This window comes from Lasioglossum baleicum, chromosome 14, assembly GCF_051020765.1.
Source record: "Lasioglossum baleicum chromosome 14, iyLasBale1, whole genome shotgun sequence".
NCBI classification, from domain to species: Eukaryota; Metazoa; Arthropoda; class Insecta; order Hymenoptera; family Halictidae; genus Lasioglossum; species Lasioglossum baleicum.
The window spans coordinates 11,601,202-11,625,913 of record NC_134942.1 but is presented as its reverse complement, the minus strand read 5'-3'; the positions used below and the strand labels follow the sequence as shown (position 1 = coordinate 11,625,913).

The 24,712-nt window shown below is 37.2% G+C and overlaps 1 protein-coding gene across 12 annotated transcripts in view; it reads left to right on the top strand.

Annotated features, from left to right (window-relative positions):
* The window catches only part of Ih (hyperpolarization activated cyclic nucleotide gated potassium channel Ih), a 278,665-nt gene extending 256,106 nt beyond the window's left edge, over positions 1-22,559 (top strand). For 10 of the 12 annotated variants that reach the window (XM_076438053.1, XM_076438052.1, XM_076438063.1 and 7 more), the window contains 7 exons: positions 5,171-5,320; positions 6,916-7,134; positions 8,060-8,206; positions 8,283-8,400; positions 9,134-9,422; positions 11,195-11,330; positions 12,230-22,559. In XM_076438053.1, the coding sequence (XP_076294168.1) occupies positions 5,171-5,320; positions 6,916-7,134; positions 8,060-8,206; positions 8,283-8,400; positions 9,134-9,422; positions 11,195-11,330; positions 12,230-12,376 (1,206 nt within the window). In that variant the 3' untranslated portion in view covers positions 12,377-22,559. The remainder of the gene's footprint in view (positions 1-5,170; positions 5,321-6,915; positions 7,135-8,059; positions 8,207-8,282; positions 8,401-9,133; positions 9,423-11,194; positions 11,331-12,229) is intronic. The other 2 variants (XM_076438055.1, XM_076438061.1) reach the window with 1 other exon arrangement.
* The last annotated feature ends 2,153 nt before the right edge of the window (positions 22,560-24,712 follow it).

Here is a 24,712-nt window from a genome sequence, read left to right as displayed (position 1 = left end):
ACATTGTGGAGACGTCAAAATCGATGTGTTAACCCTTTGCAGTCGGATCTATTTTAGAAATTGCATTGTGTATGATTTTTTTCATTTTATGGACATATGAAATTTATATAATACCTCATACAATACTTAAATGTGCAGTATTTGATTACTAGACTGCGGATCTTTATGCATTTACGGCATCGGAAAATCTTCAAACAATGCTGGAATATAAAATTCAATAGAATTTAGTCAGATTTCTATTTATTTCAGATCTACAAAGGCTACTATCACTCCAAATAAGATTTTATTCGAAAATTCCATGAACATCCGCAGTCTATTAATTACATACCAACATAGTTAATAATGTAAACATTGTGAATAATGGTACAGCAATTTTTAGTAGTGAATCTGAGAGTCATCTCTCGACTGCTAAGGGTTAAAACACTTTTTGAAACATTGAATATACATTTTGCAATTGTTCAAACATTCTTTGATGGTGCTTTTTATAGATTCGTTAGTCTCTCCGTTGTTTCTAATGTAATATGATTTAATAGCTAGAAATTGAGTAATTGTGTGACGATTTTGATCGCGATTTTGTGATCGCTGTTTGATCACGATTATATTGTGAAGGGAAATAAATTTACGAAAATAACAAATTTACTTTGGAATATAAAGTACATTTCAATTGTTTCGTCGGGTCTCAATTATACATCGGCCCTTAATTTATCCGGGCTGTTTGCTTCTCGATCAAGCCGTTTAATCGAGATCCTACTGTAATTTGTGAAGAAGCAATTGAAAAATGATTAGCAGGTTTATGATTGTGTCCAAGTTTTCCTCGACTCGGACAGATAAAGTGTCTCAATGCAATCAGTGCTGAGGCCTATTGGCCAAGTTCGGAAGGCGCTGCCGGTCGGAAATGAACTGACAATAAGACCGATATCGGCGGAGTATCGGGCCCGGCCGTTGTTCAAATTGGAAAACTTGCCGAGATTGGTCGCGGATTACCGGGGTCAGAGATCGTTTCCCGCGATTCGGGCTTCCTTTTGGCGCGCGCGCGTTTCCAAAACGGGAAACGGAAACGCGCGAGAGAAACGTGTGCTGTACATACCCACGATATACGCACATATCATCGAAACCCCCTGATACCGATCCTTAGATACTCTAGCCCCCGGATCGATTGGAGAGCGCAGGGAACACCACCGGCGAGGACCGGATTCGAGACGGCGAGCTAATTGCCTTGCTGACAACTCTCTTTTCTAGGTCGTTGGATCCCCGGGAACGATAACGAAACTTTGATACGTGGATGAACGGAGTAACGCTCGGATTAGCGCGACGGGACCGGTGACGCTGAACGACGCTTAACCGGCGAGCGGATTAACGCTGTTCAAATGTTTTGTTTAATACGATCTTGTTTATCCAGTATTCTAGTTTAATAGTGTCCACCGATTTTGTGATCAGCGTGCTCACTTCCATTGTTTGTTTTTGTCAAACACAGTCGAAATGTTTTGTTAAATGCTATAAATGAGATCTCACATTGTATTAAGTTGGCAAAGAAGCGACCTCCACATTTTCTCAAACAGTCTTTTATATATATTTTCAAGCACGAGTATTTTATATCAAATTAATCGCAAAATTCAGAGCTTTCCAATGATGTACAGTTTAAAAGGAATGGTCACTGAACGAGGTTTTAATGATGACAATAAAAGAATTTAAACGACCTCCACATTTTCTCAAACAGTCATTTATATATATTTTTTAAGCACGAGTATTTTATATCAAATTAATCGCAAAAAAAATTCAGAGCTTTCCAATGATGTACAGTTGAAAAGGAATGGTCACTGAACGAGGTTTGATGATACAATAAAAGAATTACGAAACAAATGGTCGCGAATTTAGTTGTCAACCTAATATTTTCAATCTTCTTTTGAAAAAATGCAATTAAAATATTGTTACGAAGAAAATGAGCTTAGATCATTTTTCATTTTGATTTCGTTAAACACAACAAACCAGATGTTCATAAAGAAAATATTTACGAGGTATTAGAAAAATGTAACGCGAAAGAATCATTAATTTTGTGATTTTATATTGTGACTTTTTGAATTAACTTTTCCATTAAAACGTTGCTATGATGTAATATTTTTAAGTCTCTTTTCGTATCTGTTCAATTAAAAAATACCACTATGTGCATATATGCCTTCATAATTATGAAAAGTATTCATAGTGACCCGGTGTATTGTTTATAAAAAGCTAACAGGATAGAAATGATAAAACGAACATTAATTTGGCTTCCCTTAGAAACTCGTAAGAATCATCACGATACAAACAATAAATAACTGTGGTAGTGAGCATATTGATCTAATAACCAACTGAACTTCATGCAATCACAAACAAAATTATTTAAATGAAAGAAAAAGATGTGATAACAAAAGGAAATATTAATTAAATTTAATGTGTGATCAAAACTGAGTTTAACAAAAGGATTTAAAGTTTACAGCACCCTCTCGTGTTTCTTACAAGAATTCCATCGGAATAGAATTGAATAAAAAGATTAATAAAATGATAAAAATATATAAAAAATATTCTGCGATGAGGGAAAACGCGACTAAGAAATTGGAGGAAGTGTCGCTTATCCGGGGAGAACGGGTCGCACTAATCCGAGTCCCATTGCGTTCGAGTGTTTCTCACAAGAATTCCATCGCGATAAGAATAAATATTCGAGGTAAAATAGAAGCGAAACTCGTGAATGATTCGCCAGAGCGCTTTGAACACGGCAACGAAAAGAAAAACGTGGTAGAGTCGATCCATCCGCGTTTCTGAATTTCAAATCGCCTTCGACTTGAATCCAGCGCCGGTCGAATTGCATGAATAATTCGGTAAACGTGCTGCTGCGTCGAAATTTCGAAGTCGTATGTGTGTGTGCGCGCTGAACGGGTATAGAAGGGGGGAAAAAACGACGTCGGTTTTATTCCATCCTCGTTAATGAATCTTTAATCAGTCAGTTGATCGGGCCCAATAAATCTCCTGTTGACACGTTCAATTAGTTCCGTCAGCGACTGGGTCGCCATTGAAAGACAACGATCAGCGAAAATTACGAGGTTCGCTTTTGAAAAAGGCTTATTTGCGGATGCTCGAATCGACACTTTCAAAATTTGGTTTTCCAGTTCTCGTCCTTTTCGAGTCTCTGGGAAATTCCGCCGCGAAACGACGGTAATCTTTTTCTGTCGACGGAATGAAACTCAATTTGAAACTCCGCCTTGACAAAAGCTGCCCGGTGACTCCATTAAAAATGAATTATCCACTAGAACGTTACGGTGTTCCTTTCCCCGGACTTCCAACGATCTAAATTGTTCACGAAAAGAGTGGGACAGGGAGAAGCCTCCTGTGTATACGAAATACTGTTCATAATTGCGAGACACACCTCTTCTAATTACCTCTTCAAAAGGCAAACGGATGGTGATAGATGTACCAAATGAAATTACGTCTTTTATCTCATTGGTTTTGTCTCTCTATTTCTGTTTTATAAATCATTGAACGCAGATAATCACAGAGAAAGAGGATTGATACAAGTATTAACTAATTCACAAGTATCCATTCCAAATTATTGTTACTTAAGAATCAATGAATTGTAGTAATTCAAGTAGAATTAAAGTAATTCAAAATGTGTGAGAGTTCTATTTACTGTAATTTATTGTATTTCACAAGTTTCCATCAGTCTAATTTGACCTAGCAACAAATTAATTATCGTTACTTAAGAATCAATGAATTGTAGTAATTCTAGGAGAATTAAAGTAATTCAAAATGTAAGAGTTCTATTTACTGTAATTTACTGTACTTCACAAGTATCCATCAGTCTAAGTAATTATCCAGCAGTTTAATTTTATTTTTACTTAAGAATTACTAAACTGTCAAAATCATTAAGTAATTCAAAATGAGAGTTCTATTTATACTGCAATATTTCCATTGGCCTCCTCGGAACGCTTGGAAACAAAATGGCGCGCAGTTACCGACTAAAAGTGATCTTAAATAAAATGTACACGGCAGTAAAAGAAATTATGAACAGTACAGTATAGTGAAACTATTATTCACAGTAACTTAAATGTGGTAGTTCGAAATGTGAATCGCAATCTCGAGTAGCTCGAATTCGTTGGAGCATCTCCTGCGTTCTCCAGCTTCTTTTACTTAGAAACGGACTTAGATTCCCACATCGTGCTTATGGCGCACTGTTCAGTCGAACAGTTTGCAGTTGGACGTTGCAGTTACTCGGATTGCAACGATAAGGCGTCCCCCACATTGTTTTAGACGCCAGGACCAGAGTCGCCAGATAAGTGAGCACGATTCGAGTGGGAAAGGTTACCCTCTCTCTGCCGGTACCGTATTAGTCACGTGCCCAGGACGCGGCGGAGGGGAATAGCGTCGTAGAGTGGGGACACAAGTAATCTGGCGACTCTGGCCGCGACAGATTCTGAACAGGTCCGGCCTATAAGCGGGTCTGTGAATCTTGGCCAGCAGTGCAAATGATTGATACATACGTATACATATGTATGTGTATATATTCGTATATTCTCTCTACACGTATATATGTATATATATATATATGCATACATACATCGTATACACTTATTTTTGTTTCTTCTGTTAGAGCATTCGTAGAGTAATCATTATTATAAACGTTTTTTAGGTTATATTGACTTGTTCTTTTGTGTGCCACGTGATGCGTATTTTCTAATGTAGCATGCTTTTTTTGGACTGAGAACTGAAACCCGGAAGTATGAACAGCGAAGACTACTTAGGAGAGATGATACACTGATCTTGTTCCCGTCCAGACTCGAACTGTCGCTGTTATAAAATAAACGTTAATTTTGTCAACTTTTTCACGAAATTTTTCAATGATATTTCCATGATGTCTGTAACACTATAAACGATGAACGAGTTCAGTCTGGACCGCGGAACATCAGATAGTTTACTTGGTCTTTGACTCCGAATTTTGGATAACAATTACTAAAATAGTTTTTGACAATGTATTCTGTGAATTAATATTTGACGCGTTTTTGTACAACACTCGCTTTATTTGCTGTACACTACGCAACCGGAGCTTTGGATAACGAGAGAAGTTTTTTGACCGAAGTGTGAACAACATCGCGACGGCACAACGGCCGGCATGAGAGTAAACTATTGTCGTTGTTGTTGGCAGTTCCTGAATATGGCATCGGTGTTCATGCGGATTTTTAACCTGATTTGCATGATGCTCCTAATCGGCCACTGGAGTGGCTGCCTGCAATTCCTGGTTCCTATGCTCCAAGGGTTTCCTAGTAACTCGTGGGTGGCCATTAATGAGTTGCAAGTAAGTATCCGTTGACCTTCGTAAGATGTTCGTCACAACGAAAACGTAAGTTCCCAGTTTTATGGCCTGTTACGAGTCGAGAAATGTGCTTGTTTGCACGAGAAGAGCGGTTCGATCGATGTCCAAAGCTGCAAATAGGCTGACTATCAAAAGATTATGCCTGGAGATAACTAATATTTACACGGGTTAAACTTGTACGTGCAGGTTCATTGACTTTGGACGTAGGCAGTTAGGCTTGTTTCTTCGGGCGAAGTACATCGTCGCAGTTAGAATTTATATTAATTGCATTATTTACAATTAATTACTGAAATTAACCCTTTGCACTCCGAATTATTTTTCTACTTTGTTGCCAATAACTCTCTAATATTTGAAGTGTTTTATTTGAACTTTATTTCAAAGGACAGTTCTCCTTGACTGCTGCTTATTTTAAACAATCTTGTTTACCAATTGACTACGGATTTCTTTATGCAAAATAAAAATTGTCGGCATCGATTGCAAGAAACAGAAACTAAATTGAATGTTATTTCTTCCGTTAACGATTTTAATATAGGAAAAATCATATATTGACATCTTCAACTTTCAAACTTTTTCAGCAATTTTCTATTTCATCTACGAAATTTTGCTATAAATGCATAAAGATCCGCAGTCTACTAATTAAATATTAAATATAGCTTTCAAACTTTGCTGTAATTTACATTTGTGGGACTTATATTTGTTTGTAACTAAAAAATTAATAAAGGAATATTAATTAAATTATTCTTTCTCTGATGTCGGGTCACACTCGACATAGGAGTGCGAAGGGTTAAAATCTTTTTTGCGGATAAAATGTTACAATTTTTTATACAGTTAAATACACGTTGAAAATGGAAGGAAAGGTAAATAAAGGGAAAATTTTGAACAATTTTATTATATTCGATTAATTTTTTATGAATTGTTTATTATGTTGAATGTACAAAAAATGAGAAAATAGAATTCTACAGAACGAACAGCTGACGAAATTTAGCTGATCCTTTTTACTAAATTATCATTAAATTTCTTGATATAAAGACCATTACCATTACGCACATCAAGAAAAGATAAAAGGAGGGTTCTATTTAAAAATTTAGATAATTGTTTAAAAACATGTACCATCGTAATTTATAGAAGTTTATTGGCAAAGTAGAAACAAGAAGGAATGGAGTTCAAAATTATATATTTTAATAGTGACGAAGACATGTTTCTTACGATTTCGCAAACAAAAAAATCTGATTGAATTTCTGGAATCTGAACCACATTTATGCACTAATTTCTAGCTTCACGTCGATTTGCATAGTACAGTAATTAAGCAATGTTTCTATTCTTTTGCTCAGCTAAAACACGCGAACTCGCGTATAAAATTAACGATTAAAAAAGTTGTTCTGTACACTTTGTAAACTACATATATTTTTTAGTACTGACTATGCCTGTTTTCCGAAAAACAGTTTTCAACTTCCCACTTAGGGTGGTCACGATAACAGTATCAGAGCCCAAGATAAAAGTTTTAGCACCACGCGCGAGCACACTTTGGCCAGAGAGATAGCTTCCTCTGACATAATGTTCTACTCCCATTTTTCCAGGACGCGTACTGGCTGGAACAATACTCATGGGCCCTTTTCAAAGCTATGTCGCACATGCTCTGCATAGGATACGGAAGGTTTCCACCGCAGTCCTTGACCGACATGTGGCTCACTATGCTCAGTATGATCAGTGGTGCTACCTGTTATGCACTTTTCCTTGGACATGCGACGAATCTCATCCAATCTCTTGATTCCTCGAGAAGACAATACCGCGAGAAGGTATTTATATATTGAAATACAGACACCTACGTGCGAAAAAGCTTCAACATGTCTGTACACATTTTATGTTTCTTTTCCGATCTCTTCAGACCTACAGTTGGATCGTTTTTAGAAAAAGTCAATTCACTTTGATGTTTATCTAATCAGACAGCTTTACTTCAATGTGGCTAATCTTTTATTTTTCTTTCATTTTAAATATTTATTGTTTAGCACAGTCTTTAATTTAACGTGGCTAATCTTTTATTTTTCTTTCATTTTAAATATTTATTGTTTAGCACAGTCTTTAATTTAACGTGGCTAATCTTTTATTTTTCTTTCATTTTAAATATTTATTGTTTAGCACAGTCTTTAATTTAATGTGGCTAATCTTTTAACTTTTTTTTCGTTTAATTAAACATCAATATTACTGATCCATACCGAAGGTAAAAGAAAAGAAAATGTAATGTTTGTGTTTTCCAACATATGTTTTAAGACAACCTTTATTTATATATATATTTATGGTGCAAATGTCAAATTGTTATGTTTGACCTTCGGCCAGTAGACGATGAAACATCGACATACTAATACTCTCTCTGTCACATTAATTTCAATAATTACCGTCACGTTTATTTAAAAAATGTGACACGAATGTATTGAAAAATTGTGTATATTTTAAGAAGTGCGAACCACGAAATTAGTACCTGTAAAAATTATTTAAAAAAAGAAATACTTTAATTTAGCTACAGTTTTTTACAATTAATGGAGAAGATTGTATGTACCGTGTGTACCATTAAAAATGAAAGTATTAAGTTTGTGCAAACACGTGGCTAGTATTTGGAAATTGAATCTAAATGGGTCTTCAGCAACCCAGGAAGCGCTGGCCAGGGGTAAACAAGCAACCGCGATGGTTTCGTAATGGTCACTTAATCGTTATTGCTCAAACCAGGTGAAACAAGTAGAGGAATACATGGCCTACCGAAAGTTACCACGGGAAATGAGACAGAGGATCACGGAGTACTTCGAGCACCGTTACCAGGGCAAATTCTTCGACGAGGAATTGATTCTTGGGGAGTTGTCCGAGAAACTCAGAGAAGTACGCCAGAAGCCTGGCTATTCCAGCCTAGATCTTATTCGAATCCTCTAACCTGTTCTTTCTATTCACATTTCAGGACGTGATCAACTACAACTGCAGATCGTTAGTCGCGTCAGTGCCCTTCTTCGCCAATGCCGATTCGAACTTTGTCTCAGACGTGGTCACTAAGCTGAGATACGAAGTCTTCCAACCAGGTACTCGTCAGTCGACTTTTCGAGAAGAATCTTGTCGCTGCGCCCGATTAGGGACATTATGTTTAATTGCATCTGATTAAGAAGTCCTGACAGAGGATGAATCTATGTAACTGTTTCTTAAGTGAGCTAAATTGGGGCTGCATAAAAAACTGTGCAGCCTTCCAAACGTGAGTCACCTACGATCTATTCGTCAATGATCGTGGAGCGTCTAGAATGCTCCGTGAAAAGCATAGCAACCAACCTAAATTACCATCGACTTTCATTGAAAATTATTCTAATGGTTATTAAGTCCTGTCGACTGTTTCTCTGTTATTACTTGTTTAATTATTTTAGTTTGAAGTACTTAACTGAGCTAACAGTTTGGATAATAGAGGTTCTACTGAATCGTGGATTAAACAAGTAAATATGCTCCGAATGACGTCGTGTTTGGTATCATTTTAAGCAGAAAAATATAACGAATATGTAAATCAACAATTTGAGATAATTATTATCTTCCAAACATTTTATTCGAAAGTGATAACGAGCATCAAAAAATGTAGTCTCGTTTTAAAATTTTTTAAATATTCACAAAGACTGGAGCTGTGATAATTGATGGTAAAAGTGGACTTTTTGATGTTTCGATGCTGCTATACCCTCTTAAATGACGAAGGTCATGTTGTTTTCAAACTTGGTCCAAGTCAGAGGGAGTCTTTTAGGGAATAGTGAATGACGGAAGAGTGGTTTGGTGTTCCAGGTGATATCATCATCAAGGAAGGTACGATCGGCTCGAAAATGTACTTCATACAGGAAGGCATAGTCGATATCGTAATGGCGAACGGCGAAGTCGCGACCTCGCTCTCAGACGGCTCATATTTTGGCGAGATTTGCCTGCTGACGAACGCGAGGAGGGTGGCCTCTGTCCGCGCGGAGACCTACTGCAATCTCTTCAGCCTCTCGGTGGATCACTTCAACGCCGTATTGGACCAGTATCCACTAATGCGCAGAACGATGGAAAGCGTTGCCGCCGAGAGGTATAAGCTTTGGTTAGGTTTGTTCTATCGAGTTGGTGTGCTACTAGATGTCAATCATCACTCCCACCTCCATGTTGATTTTGTTGAACATTGTGTACTGTCCGACGAATCGAATATCAATCATACTTGTTGTCCGAGCATCATGTCGCTTCTCTTTACAACATATTATTCAATTGTTGATTTCATTCTCTTTCTTCTCTTTCTCTCTGTATGCGCTGATTTGGACTCGATTTGCTTCTTTTACATGACACATTTACACAACACAAAACTTTTGCGCGTATACAGTTAACAAAAAAAAAAAGAAAACAACAAGAAAAAAAAACAGAAAAGATGAAGATTACAAAAAATGAATCTTCTGATTGTATCTCTTGCTTCATCGCGCGTGACAGTGCAGAATCCTTTTTTTTGGGGGAGAAAGTTTACAACGAGAGCGCACTAACTTGCGAACAATGGGACGCGTATCAATGATACACGTTCGAAATGAGTTGAGAGGGTCCTGACGAATGATTGTTCAACCGGAAATCTCGAAATTTCAACGCTGGTCGCGCGAACGCCCTTGTTGGACGGCGCGACGCACTTACACGCTTTAAGAATTCATTGGGAACCGTGCGACGTTGCGACAAAATCTTTCTACACTCTCGACACATTCACTACATAGTAATGTTATATTCATAAGTTTGCATAACATATTTTCTAAATGAGTTGGATTCTCTTCTGCTGCGTCCACGCGGAGTCACGTCTCACTGCACTCGAAAGCGAATCCGGGGATGTAGAATAAATTTTTCAATTACCCCTTTGAGTCCGAGAACTCGATTTTTTAAAATAACCGTGCACTCGTGCGAACGCAACACAATTTTGTAGGGAACGAAGCTTCAGCAAAATTCAAATCTGTTCACTGCTACAGTAAATGTAATCTCTTTCTCGACTGTGTGTAGTGGTAGAACCAAACTCGCTTGTTTCAAATTGAGTTGATACGAATAATCAAGACATAAAGAATAAATTGAGATTGCAGGCAACATAACTGTTATAACTAAACTGCGGATTTTATGCATTTATAACAAAAATCGGCACGTACAATTTAAAGCAGTGGACATGTTAAAAATATTTGAGTACATCAATGTATTAGTTTCAGCTTAATGGGATAATTAAAAGAAGAATACAATTTTTATTTGGCTTCTGTGTCGTGCAATCAATGCCAACATTTTTTGGTTATAACCAAAAGTATAAAAAATCAGTATTTTTAATCATTTTGTTCTTCGAATTTTTTTCTTTATATTTTGTGTACATTATTTTAAATTTCAATAATAATCTACTTTTTATTAGATTAGATTTATTGAAAAGAAGATCTTAGGCACACAAATAATGATTTTTATCCTAGAAAATTTTAGAATTACTATTATTTTTGGTCCCTGGAGAAAAGAGTATCGATCTTAAAATAAATTGGGAAAAGAATACCTCAGCAAAAATTGGGGGTGGGAAATGTAGCGGATTGCTTAAAGTAATTTATGTGATAAATTATTAATTGACACGTGGCTCCTGCGGACGTTCTTCAAAGCTACTTCTTTTACCCAATCTTGTACCTCACATTGTAAAACCTTTAGCGGTGCAAGTGGTATTAGAACAAATAATACAAGTCTGTTACAAGTTCGTGGCGGGATAATAATACATATTTGGTTAGGGTATAACCTGTGTACTGCTAAACGGTTTGTAAGTCAATTGATGTGAATAATCGTTGGTTGTGTTCCATGCAACATTCCCTACGCTTAATTATGCTCTCTTTGTAGGTTAAACAAAATTGGTAAGAACCCAAACCTGGTAGCCCATCGCGAGGAGGATCTTGGCAGCGAATCAAAAACGATAAACGCCGTAGTAAATGCGCTCGCGGAACAAGCTGCGCATGCCAGCGCCAGTGAAGAATCGGTAAACATATTTGATAACATTGTTACAGAATGGTCAATCATGTTTCCCGCTGTCCGCCCGTGATCCCATGCATTTTTATCGCGTTTCAACACCTTTACGAATTTATTTCTATGAATACTCCTCTGCCTTAGACAATTATTTGTGACTTACATTTTAATTAAATTTGATATACTTGATTTTTTATCATTCGCGTACGTGAACATACGTTTCGTTCTAAGATAACGTTCTATACGTATAAAATGATAAAATAATTAAAGAAATTTAATAAACTGTTAAGTGCATATATAAAAGTATATGGACACTAATAATTAATCAATTTTATTTCCAAATATTATAATACTGAATTGATCTTATGAATACTCTAATTATTAATTGACAGTGTTCAGACTGTGTGGGTTTTATGCACTTGCAACAAAAACGAGTAGGTAAAAATTGTAACAGTACAAAGATTGAAGAATTTGAGAAAATTGAGATGCACAATCAATTTATTAAAATTATTAACACTAAACCTACCGAGCCTTAAAAGTAACTGGTACACATTTTCCCTTATAAAAATGTCAAGATTGATTTTAAGGTTGTTTCAAGATTGATCAAGATTGACTAAAGGTATCTATACTTCTAGTATACAATCATATCTTATGAAATCAGTTTTGTTATTTTTCTAATTGTAAAATAAAAAACTTGGAACCGGTCATTTTAACCGGTGTTGGTAGCTTTAGTGTTAAAGAGAGGAATACCTTTTCAAAAGTATCCATTACTTCGTTGATATTATTGCCGAAAGCTCAGAGCTCTTCTTACATAACAATTGTTGCTACATTGCATAAAACAACTGCGAAAAATCAGAATGTATCCTCAACAAGTGCATTTGAACAATCTCCAACGATTCGCTCGCGTTCCAGGTACACAGCATGGAGCTGAGGGCTCTTCCAGCTTGCCTGTTGCCCAGACCGAAGTCTGAGAACAATTTCGCGAGCCAAGACTTCACCAGAGAGAGCCGGAAGATCTTCCACAAAAGCGACACTTTCCACAAGGACTCGTATCAATGACGACACTCGCTTAACTAGCATACGGAGAGATACTAACGGCTCCATGTGAAACAGTGGTTGTCGAGCGAGCCAGTCGCCCACTGTTCCTGGGATCTCTCTCGCGGCCGTTTCAGGCACGGATTCTGGACGCTACTCTAGGAAGCAGTCTTATAAAATAGATAAATACGCCATGCCAGTAGTCCTCTAGCGATCGGTTTCTAGCGCCTTCTTATATTAATCTGATGGCACGTTTGTCCAGAATCCGCGCGCGAAACCGTGCCGAACCAGAAGATACCCAAACGAGATTCTCCAACAGGCGACACAACTCGGCGAGAGGGAGGGAAACCGCTTCCGGACACCTGTCCCCCGGTGAACGAGACTCGATTACAACAGCAATAAAACGACAAACGTCCGGTCTCAACAAAAAAGAAACAATACAGAGAGTTCAGTGAAAATAAAAACGCCTTTACAATTTAAGTAACGTGGACCGGAGGCTGTGTCGCCGATTGGAGAACACGGAGCCGTTTATTTTTTCCTGCCCGCGAGTCTCTTCATCGAGCAGTCGATCGAAGCGTCGAAGCGTCGAAGCACACAGCGAAACGACAGACGCGACGACGGATGAAGATCCTCACACGACGACGAAGAGCAGGCCTAGAAATTTATAGAGCGTATTATGTATAGTCCCGTTCGCCGCCGGGCTACGTAATTGAAAAAATCCTAAACGGAACTCGCGGGGTGTAACGAGACGCGTCGAAACACTTTGTGATTATCCGCGCGACGAGTTTTGCACTTTCAGACTTTCGATCGCAGAAAGGTGTCGTATAAGATTGGGGGGGGGGGGCAGCAGGGGAATTATAGTGTGCGAGATACACACAGACACAAACACATACGAAGTATAGAGGCGAGAGAGAGAGAGAGGGAGAGTTTCTCGTTTGTTTTTCTCTTGATTTAAGGAACAAAACTAACCAGTAGAGGAGAACGTACTCGTAACGACAGAGGATATTTCAGTTATTATGTTCGTTAACCGTAGCTTCGTAACACGATTAATCCCGTGCTAGCGACCGAGGGAGGATGAAGATGAAGGAGCATGGTGGGCTAGCTGCGAGATGACGGCGATCGCTGAGGCAGGATGAAGGCAAGAGGATTCGCTTCTTTCGATGTAGAGCTCCCCGTTTTATTTTCTATAAACACGTCTTGAATCGCTTCGGTGGAGCTTCGGTGATAACGCTGTATAAGGTAAAAAGTGCGCGCGAAAGAGAGAGAGAGAGAGAGAGAGAGCGATGATAGTTAGCGATGATTAGAAAGACCGTCCTGAAGAGAGATCCGATCTACGAGAGGAATATATAAGGGTACGGTGAATTTTCATGGGGGCCGGGGATCGGGGGTTTACCGGGGGTGCGAATGGTTAAAAGTGGTTCTACAAAAGGAGGAACTAATATTTAAAAAATTGATAAAATTCAAACAAAAGTCTAATCGAAGGCCCAAAGGCTGTGTTAACTTGTTGAGAGTTCTTTGGGCTGCCAGGACTAAAACGTCAATGAATGAAAAAAATAATACATATTTAAGTGGAACACGGGGGAATTACCTTTTTATTGAGGCGACAGACGCGATGTACTATAAGAGACAAAAAGCTATAAATATTATGTAATAAATTATTATTATTGTTACCGATTATCATTGCAATGATTACTACATCCACTACCGCATAACTAGGCAGTTACTGAAAACGAAAGACGTACGCGAAAAGAGCGAGAGAGTGAGAGAAAGAGAGAGAGAGAGAGAGAGAGAAAATTATGCGAAACGCGTGTGCACGCGTAAAACTGCGCGTCAAAGTACTCATGCATAGTGGTCAATACCGTGTTGCGAGATTATTATGTAATGTTTTAACTGTAACGCAAAGAATGATTGACAAACACCGACAAACATCAATACTTACGGAGACAGCGACCACGTGACGATTACCCCGGAGCTTCTTCTAATGAGTTTCAATCGGCTGACTAACTTTCGAGCCAGATGGTGATCACGTTCGAAGTCAATTGACCAAACGTTTAACGTGTTATTTTTCTAGTTGTTGGACGAGTACCATAGCGGTGGTATATTCTTTGCGTGTTCGAAAGTTTTACGCGACTGTTGAAGCTTCCGATGTTTCTATAATAGTAGCAAAGGCTGGACCCGGTTCAGAGAATATATTTTATGGACTCGTGGCTCCTGGACAGAGATCGTTATATACCTCGTTCCCAAAAATTCATCTTTCCACTACCCCTGGCAAAAAATATTCGATCTAACTGATTGTCTATCATTGTAACCATTAGTGGAAAATATTCATTTACAAGACTTGTTATATGTAAAGGAAATGTTAACAGGAAAATGAATATGTTCGTTTTTTGAGTGAGCAAATTAGATAATGATTTTTGTTGCAATCAGTATTGTCATCTTCACCATTCGAAATATTCAAATGTGTTCTGTTAGTTCCAAATTTCTTTATGATATTTTCACAGAGATATAGACAACTTATTATTTTATATTTGATAGTGATCTAATTATACGTGGATTTATACTGTACTATTATTCATATTTAATGTACAGTCAAATGTGTGTAACAATTACGTTCACCATTTTGATCGAATATTTTCTGCCAGGAGAATGTATTACTGGAAATTGTTACTGGAAATAACAATTGTGAAATCAACGGTTTGTCGTACACAAAGTGCAATATTTTCTACTATTGCAAACTGTTAGTTCAATGTGGACGCTAAAGAGATGGCTGGGACGTTAAAATTTCTGTTTCTAGTTATTTCATTTGCCCCATTTGTAATTGTATTTATAAATGCATTTTCATTTTTTCTGTATATAGTGGTCACATTAAACAGCTGACAATTTTGTTGCCTCAAATTCTCTGGTGTTTAATATTGCAGTCTACAAATTAAAAATATAGTCACCTGTAATAAACAAAAACGCTCAACCGACTATAATCACTAGACTGCTAATTCTATGCATTTATAACTAAAATGGACAAATGATACGCGAGATAGTGTAAACATCCGAAGAAATAATAAATACTGCTGTGTTGTTTCCAATCTTATTAAAATTATTAACGAAAGAAATTCATTTATATTGGAACTCTGCTTCCTGTAATTGATTCAGACAGTTTTTCTTTTCCTAAACCAGGCATGTCCAAATCAGAGGCATTCTCAAGGAATACGTGGGGGTGTTCCACGAGTATTCCTTGAGAATGCTTCCGATCGAGCTGCGAATTGGACATGCCTGTCCTAAACATATATTTATTTCGGGAACAGAAATTTTAAGAAAGATAAACTGAAGAGAATTAGGCTTGTCAGAAAAATCGTTTTGAAATTGTTGGTGTAAATATTTAAAAATACTCTTGGAAAATGATTTATTCTTCGAGAAACAGAAATTTGTTATTAGACGAGGATTATGGTCGCTGTTCAGGAGCCACGGTCCCCATAGTGTTACTCGACGGTACAGAAGTCACGTCTGTTAACGATAATACTCTTCTTTAACCGAACGTTGTGAGAGTCTAATTTCTAATAGCAACGTTGCCCGTTACTTTGACAATTAACACACTCTGAAACACTTTTCACCGACGCGACACGTATATATTATTATATACATAATATACATAAATTACGGCGGTTGGGCGAAACGTGCCATTCGTTTCCTAGTTGAACACGTGTACGCGATTATGCATACATGTACATATATATACATATATATGTATACGTATATATACAACGTATATATGTGTGTGCGTGTATACATGTATGTATTATATGTATATAAAAAACAAAAAAGTACCCAATATGTAAGGAAAGAAAATAGGCATATTATACCATGCGTTTCATACATATACATATGTAAACATACACCTACACACATGCGAGGAAAACAGAAGTACCTATTTTTCATGTAAGAGAGAGATAGTTTTCTGTCATTATTTTACATCTCCTCACGTCATCCTGACATATATTATATACATATATGTATGCGCATGTATGGCTGATACATACGTGAGCACACATGTGTCTATACGCATATTATAAATATTAATATAAATGAAATACGATAAAATGATGATATTGTAATAGCGACGAAAACAAAAAAAAGAGATGATGATCTGCGCACTATGGGGTCGGCAGAGAAAAGCATCCCAGAAAATGGTAGAATACTCGTAGACCGCATGACCGACGTTTTTATAGTTTAATCTATACACAGAAAAAAAAAGAAGAAAAAACCGGTCTAGGACTAATCTGCCAAGCATGGTTTCGGGCCTAAGGTGTGTACGCGTATAACTAATTAAACAAAAGATAAAAAAAGAAGATGAAGAGGAAACGGCGAGACAGGTGGCGACAGACAAGGAATAGATATTATTCTTACTAATTGAACGGTGAATGACGCGATTATGGTAGCGCGCGCGCGTGCGCGGACACGGGACAAGGGTTGGTCAGAGACAGAAGTCGCGACTCTTTGCTATCACTGCTAAACTAATAGACGATTATTTAACCACTGTCTGCTAACAAAAAAGAAAAAAAACAAATGTTGACGAACGGTCGACGCGCGGCAACACTCGACAAACTGCTAACCGTAAATGTTACGCATACTAACCGAGAACATGTACATAGCAAACACTGTACGCGTACGTACCCAGAAAAAAAGAACAGCATAGCATTACCGAGAGAGAGAGAGAGGGCGAGCACGAATAGAAAGTTGACATCAACAGCAACAACAACATTAGGATTAACGTCGACGCAAAAGTAAGAACAAGATCTATAAAATAAATAAGATAACTAACAAAAGAGAAGATAAATGAAACAAACAAACAAACAAACGTCGTGCAACTATTCGAGGATGCACGCTCTCCGTGCACGTTATTGCTAAGCGACAAGAGTGAGACCGTAATTAAGAGAAACACAAAGAAAAACTGTAAAAAAAGAAAAAACATACAAAGGCGAATAGTTTTTGTATCAAACGAGAGAGAGATAGGTTTCGCGGAGCTAGAAAACGTAAACGATCACACGGTCGATGGGGTCCGGAAATCGGAAATGGGCAAACCTGAAAAGCAAGGAAGAATGGGGACGAGCGACCGATTGTTCAATTAACAGGCAAAAATATACATAATATACATACTATATATAACACGCGTTCGCAAAATGAAAACTCATCGGTTCTTCTCGCGGTTATATTATATCTCGTTGATGAATTGCGAGATCGTCGTTCGCGGTCGCTAACAAACTGGAACACACGCAGATATACTGAAGCCAGAACTGTCTCTAGAGCTACGTAAAGAAACAAAAAAAAAAAAGTATAACACAAAAGACTGTAGCGCCATGAATGTGTATCTCAGATCTTACATATCAGACGTTTCGTTTCGAGCGGATCAGGAGACGTTCGCAACGAGATCTTGCTGGATAGCGAGCTGAACACCTGCACACACGATGCAGCTCTATTTTAGATAGGACTAGTGATGGCTTACGGAGACCCTTTGCTGCCTGGAATGTTATTTAACGCTGCATCTTCAATGCTAAATTTCAAGGAATAATTCCGGGCTCTTGTAAATTTATTGACCTACAGGTCGTTCCATAATATTTTCTTTGTATTTGGAAAAGTGTGTACAGTAGCTTGCTCTTTCATCCTGAAGAAAAGAGAATCTCCATTTTGTAAAACATTACAAGAAATCAAAATTGTTGCTTTTCAAACAGCATACAAATTGGACATTACTACAATTTTAAAATTGCAGTCAACCTTTAATTGGTGAGATTGTTATTTACATAATGTCAACGTTGTTCCATTCATTAATATTAGAGAATTAAAACCAGTGACGTTACTAAATTGCTATTGGTAGACTGCAGACTTAGAAACCATCGAAATTTTGTGTTAAACAACCTGTAAAAATAGATACAACCAACTCACCAACAGATAAGGGTTACATTAACCCCTTAACAACATTTCGAAAGAAATTTGTGAAATGTGTTTGAATGAGCATTCTCATGCCTTCGCGATTAAATTTACAAATCTTTCTATACTTTTATCGCGAAATTTGAACGTGACCGAATTTGTGGTAGAGCTGGAATTCCTCGCTACTATAATTTCCATTGTTTCCACTTCGAATCCGAATTTCCGAGGACTGTCAGTCTTAGATAATATTCCAAAAGTGGTTGAAGCATTTCTTCAACTCGCAAGACAGAGGAGATTCTGAACACCTGTCACACTAGACAGACACCCTTTGCTCACGAGAGACCCACTAACCCTCCAATCTCGCAATTCACGTTGAACCCTCTAATCTTCCCCAACACCATTGGCTTGAAAAATTCTCAACAATTTCTCCCCCGGGACCCGGTGAAATCTAGACATTAACGAGCTGAAGTTTAGGGGCGGGTGGTACCGTGTAGAATTTCACTTCCGTTTCCGGTTTCAAGGATCAAACGCGAATACAAAAAACGATTGATAACGAAACATGCGACTGTCCAATGCCAAGTAGAATGCTAAGCTTCGTTAGTACAGTACACTGACAAGCGTTTCACGATGATCTCTACAGGGTGACACAAGACTGGTTTACCGTCAGCAAACTCCGTAGACTCTAAGCGTCGTCGTACTAGCACACAAACACATTACATACTCGTGCTCTCTGTGATTCCGAAATGGGATTCGAATCGTTCATTTATCCGGGGGGGGGGGGGGACAGCGTTCGTTCAATGAGCCGCACGTGATTGGAACAACGAAATCGAGGATATTAAAGGTAATTACGGACAGGTGTCGATTGCCTTCTAGATCTCATGCAGGTTAACTCCGGTAGATGATTAGCGACCGTGTCTCGCGCGAGCTGTTTATGCATTGAACCACTTGCCTTGCGATCACACCAGACATAGACAATAGCTAACAAATTAGGAAGCACGTGTTCATTCTTCGATTCAGCTGTGCTGTTCATGTATTCCGATACACTCCGGAACTAAAAGATAGCACACATTTGAAATTAATGTAATCTCTGTCTATTAAACATTAGAAATTCAAGCTTTTTTTATACATATATTTTTAGCGTGTCTCTCTTAACATATATGAATGAAATGAAACGAAGCTTCATTATTTATCTATTTTTATTGAATGAAGTAGAATTATTAACGAAATATAGAGGTACAAAATGATGGCACACTTAACGAAAAACTTGAAATATAACAGAATTAATCGATAAAAATCAATGCTCAATATTTTGTAGAACCTCATTTACAGCTAACGACTTTAATCATTCGGTTTGGTAAATATTCATACAATTTCTATTGAAGAAAATATGGTGGATGATACTCAGTACATTGTACGTACAGGCATGTCAGAATATGTTGACATATTAAAATATTCAGTTTCTTCAGTTTAATGTATCAAACGAGGAAAAATAGATGATGTATCTTTTTTGTCCCGGAGTGTACTTGGAAATTGGACATACATATACTACTGTGCAAAAGAAAGAAGCACCTGGATTAACTCGTTCGCTACCAGGGTCTCATGGGAAAAACGTTCACCACAGCCCATGATTTTTCTCTGGATTATATGACACCAATTGGAATAGACTTTACGTATTAGAACATTCTAAAAAAGCAAAATAAACATTCTTTTAAACTGGCACGCATATGTGTCACTGGGCTATAACAATTCTGTTCAAAACACAACGCGTTTCAACATGTCTTCATAAATTGACCAAAAACGTCTGTCTGGTAGCGAACGAGTTAATAGAAAAGCGTAAAAAATCAAATAAGAACACAATAAGCTTTGAAAAAGGATTCCACTGTTTAACCCCTTGCCGTACCATTTCCTTTACAGTTACAGTAATTAAAACGTCTTTCCCAAAAATGTCGAAGAAGGGAAAAGAAAATAATTAATCCTTAAATATTGATTTACAAACGAATCAAATTTTATTACATCGAGAAAGAAACACGTAACAATTACATTTGTTAGACTTTGTTAAAATTTTCATGGCGAGTCTGGCTCGTTAAAATACGGCAAGGGGTTAATTATTGCTAGACTGCGGATCTTTATGGAAAATAAAAAATGTTCGCATTGATTGCAGAACACAGGAACCAGATAAAAATTCTTCTTTTAATTATCCTATTAAACTGAAACTAATACCTTGATGTCCTTGAATATTCTTAACATGTCCACTGCATTAAATGGTACTTGTCCATTTTTGTCATGAATTCGTAAAATCCGCATCTAGCTATTTCGGATTTTATCTAATACTTTAAATACAATAAATCAATCATTGTAAAATACAATTTCTCTATAAAGATATTGTTTGTCGTTATATCTTGTAATTTACTGTGTGCTTCTTTCTTTTGCACAGTATGTCTCTTCATGACACAGTATCATTTATTAGTAAGATAACGTGAAAATTGTTGTATGCAATATTTATGATGTATTCTGGTACTTCTATATCGAACGTCTTTTTGTGTCAAAGTATCATTTATATTATTCGTTCGGGTAAATTATGATATATGTTAGGAAAAATAATCTTTTAGTTACAATTTGTTGAACGCAATATTGATGATGTATTCCGGTACTCCTAGATTGAAAGTCTCTTTGTGTCACAGTATCATTTATATTATTCGTTCTGGTAACATTTGTGACGTGGAAAATAGAACGGTGAAAACATTATAAAAATGTAAGAATAAAGACACGTTATTTTTAAATAATTAGAACTATCAACAGAGGAGAAATACATTTCTGCTTAACTACCCTTCTCTCGAAAATGATGCATAAATAATTTATTTTACAGACAGTTCTGCAATTTTCTAATAATAATTGTTTTTACATGTGTCACGAATCAATGATCGAACCAAATTATGTATGACGCCTGTTCGTATTGAAAGAATTCTATCACAGAAGATAACAATGATAATGATTATTTGTGGTCCCTTCAGAAATTAAGCAATGTTATACGTAGACCTCTGATTTTATGCATTTAAGACAAAATTTAAAATAGTAGAAAAGTTGTGAGGTGACACGTTCCCCCACTATTTGACACCAGAAGTGCATATAATGGAGGAGCGGACTGACTGGTGGTGGGGGTCGCGTGGTTCGCGACGAAGAAGAAGTAGGACAGGCAGTATAAACAATCAAGAAAACCATATTTTGTGTTTTAATTTAAATAAAGTGTGGACAGTGTCGGCGAGGCAAGTGGTCATCAACGTGGCTCCCAGTTTCTAGAGTATTATTCGAACAGATAGCCGTTGCGAACCGCTAATTAATAATAATCCAGTAGTGTGGCACCAAGTAGACGTCATCCTCGTCATGCGAGAAACCTGCGTAGAAACGCCTTGTAAAGAAACAAACAAAAAAAAATATAAGAGAGCGAGAGAACGAGAGAAAGCTAGTGCGAGAGAGATAGTGTGCGAAAGAGAGAGAGAGAAAGCGAGCAAGAAAGAGAGAGAGAGAGTGTGAGAGAGTTTGAGAGAAATATAACATTACCCTAGCGTCAATTTTCTACGAAAGAGTTTTCTACAAAATTCACACCATAAGCGTGTATCTTGTTACACATCGCGCTTATCGTATGAATCTATGTATGTATGCTATGCAGCGCGCTGGTACGAATCTCTTGACGTTTTTCTATTAGACATCGTTCGCTAAGTTTGTTACCAATGTTTAAAGAGGTGGTGGGCGGTGAGAACAAATAAAAAATAAATCGGTTAATCAATGTAAACACCTGACGAGGGGTGCAGCCCGAGGCAGCAAGCATAGTAGCGGATTAAATTAAACTCATAGATATGCTTGTCCGAGACGCAGTATAATTGTAACAAGATAAATAACGGTGACTAAACGAACCAGAAATGAAAAAACAACAAAAAATAACCGAAGCAATTATAACTATCGTTCAATTATTGAGTTCTCGCGTCAGTGCGCAACTCCTCGCACCCAATTGCGGAAAGAAACAACAACAAATATTGTTTAGACCTTCTTCTCATTGTTCTACGTTTCTCGTACAAACACACGTCGTGTGTCGACCATGCGTGCGAAAGTTGGGTCACTGACCAAGCATCCTTATCACTCTCGGAAGAATTACGAAAAAAATACAACAAATATCGAATTGTTTAGACGTCCTTCTCATAGTTCTTCGTTTCTCGAACAAACACACGTCGTGTGTCGATCATGCGTGCGAAAGTTGGGTCACTGACCAAGCATTCTTATCGCTCTGGGAAGAATAGTCGAGTTATCATACAGGAGAACAATCGAACGTTCTATTGCGAGTATAATGATTGACATGTACTTTCGTTTAAGTTGTATGGCCGTTGTGTGAAATGCACTGGTGTAGTATACTATATCGATAGAGCCTGTTGGGACGAGACCGCACAATTGCCAGCAGCCTCGTTCCAGCATCATTTTCGTTTCATCAGGGGGTTGGAAATCATGGCGGCGAAACCATGGTTCGTGATATTGCTTCGATCAGTTATGTTCTTTGTCACAGGAAACCGAAAACTGCGACGATATTTCCGGTTACAGCTCTAATAGATTATTTTGATTGTTGAAGTATAGGCATTCTACAGTGTGTTTAAATAATCCTTATGGTGGAACAGTTGCGATCAGGGAATCGGGGGAAGTTGCGAGCTTTTGTACTTCAATGAGAAAACTTTCGGACCGATTCCCACGAAAAATAAGAAATCTCGAATGTGTGTCTACGTCCAAATTTCCAACTTGCCGCTTGCTATCATTGGTTGTTCAGTGTTCGAATTTATAAATGAACGATATTCGAATTGTAACCGGAATTTGAATGAAAAATGTGTAGTTAATTGTTTCGGTTCACCGTAATCTATTTAGCAAGAACCGTGTGGATGATTTCAATGATTTCTGGAACCATTTTCCAACCCCCGCAGTTCTCTGAACAAATGAATATGTGATCAATTTCTCTCTGGAAGCTCTGTACGTGGAACGACGTATTCACCAAAGGAACACTAAAGGATATTTTTTTTGTTTGTTGCTCTGGTCGTTGTTTACCGCTTGCGACGAAGAAGAACTCGAGTCAAATTACAGAAACAATCTGTCTGCGCCGAAGCAAATCATTCTGTGAAACGTTTCAATTATGCCTTGGAATTTGACACAGGTATACTGATAAGTAGACTGCGGATCTTTGTGCATTTATAGCAAGTGCTACGGAATAAAAGTCCAGTTGAATAAGAGTTTCAATAAAGTTGGACGTAGACTTAACATACACTTGTTTATTTCATGAAGATGATCGTCGAGCTTGCGAGAGATACTATACCTACTTCCTTATTTTCCGTCGATTCGAGCTTGGAAGAATTAGTTGTGTTACAAATTGCAGAGTTTAGACGAGCTGTTTAACATGTTGACTGCCAATTATTCATAACAATTGCATAGACACCTTCGTTTTAATAAAATAGAAGCAAGTAATGTGTTCACAGGAGTTGTTCTTTCAACCTTCTTAAGTAAACTTCATTTCAATTTCTTTTGATGATTACAATTGTTGGTAAATATAGCTATATTTAAATCGTTCAACTATCATTCAATATATACGTTTCTATAAGTTGTTTTCATAGTAGTCACGACACTTGCATACATATTGTTTCTGTGTGTTCTGACAATAAGCAACATTAAGAAACATATTGGAAGTTTTACAGTAACAGCAACGTTGGCTGGAAAAGTTACCCTTTGTTTCCTTGGTGGATACGCACGTGGTCTGTCTCAAATGCATAGGAGAATTTTGGATTCAAACAAAAACAGATTCAATTAATATTAATTACAATTGAATACAACGTACACAATTTTATTATTATGCTATTAGCAGTTTCATATGTTCCGTTCTAAATTAGAATCTCAGGCTCTCACACAAATCGAGCATTGGTCGACGAATTAAAATAGCGAGCACGTAAAAATGTATTTAAAAATTTCTTCTTTGACCAAAATATTGTTTCTTTCACAATTGAGATCAATATACCTCAAAACCGAATTCATGTCGACAATTAAACTTACACGATATTAATAGTCTACTTACAATCAGTATGTTTTTAATTGTGACTCAATGTTGAGCTGTTATTTCTTCAGTATATCGAAGAAACATTTATTTAAATAACGTTAAATTAACATATTAAATTCAATTTAAATGCCATCATATTACTTTAGATGCTAATATCACTATTAAACAATTTTATTATGTAAAAATGTTTTTGATCAGTGAAGAGGGGTTGAAAAAATCGAACAATTAAAATTCTAGCTGCCAATACAATTGTCCAACAATGTTGCAATATAAAAAAGTTTTTGAACAATGAAGGCATCAAAAATATTTTTTCTTTCACAATTGAGATCAATATACTCCAAGATCGAATTTATGTCTCCAATTCAATT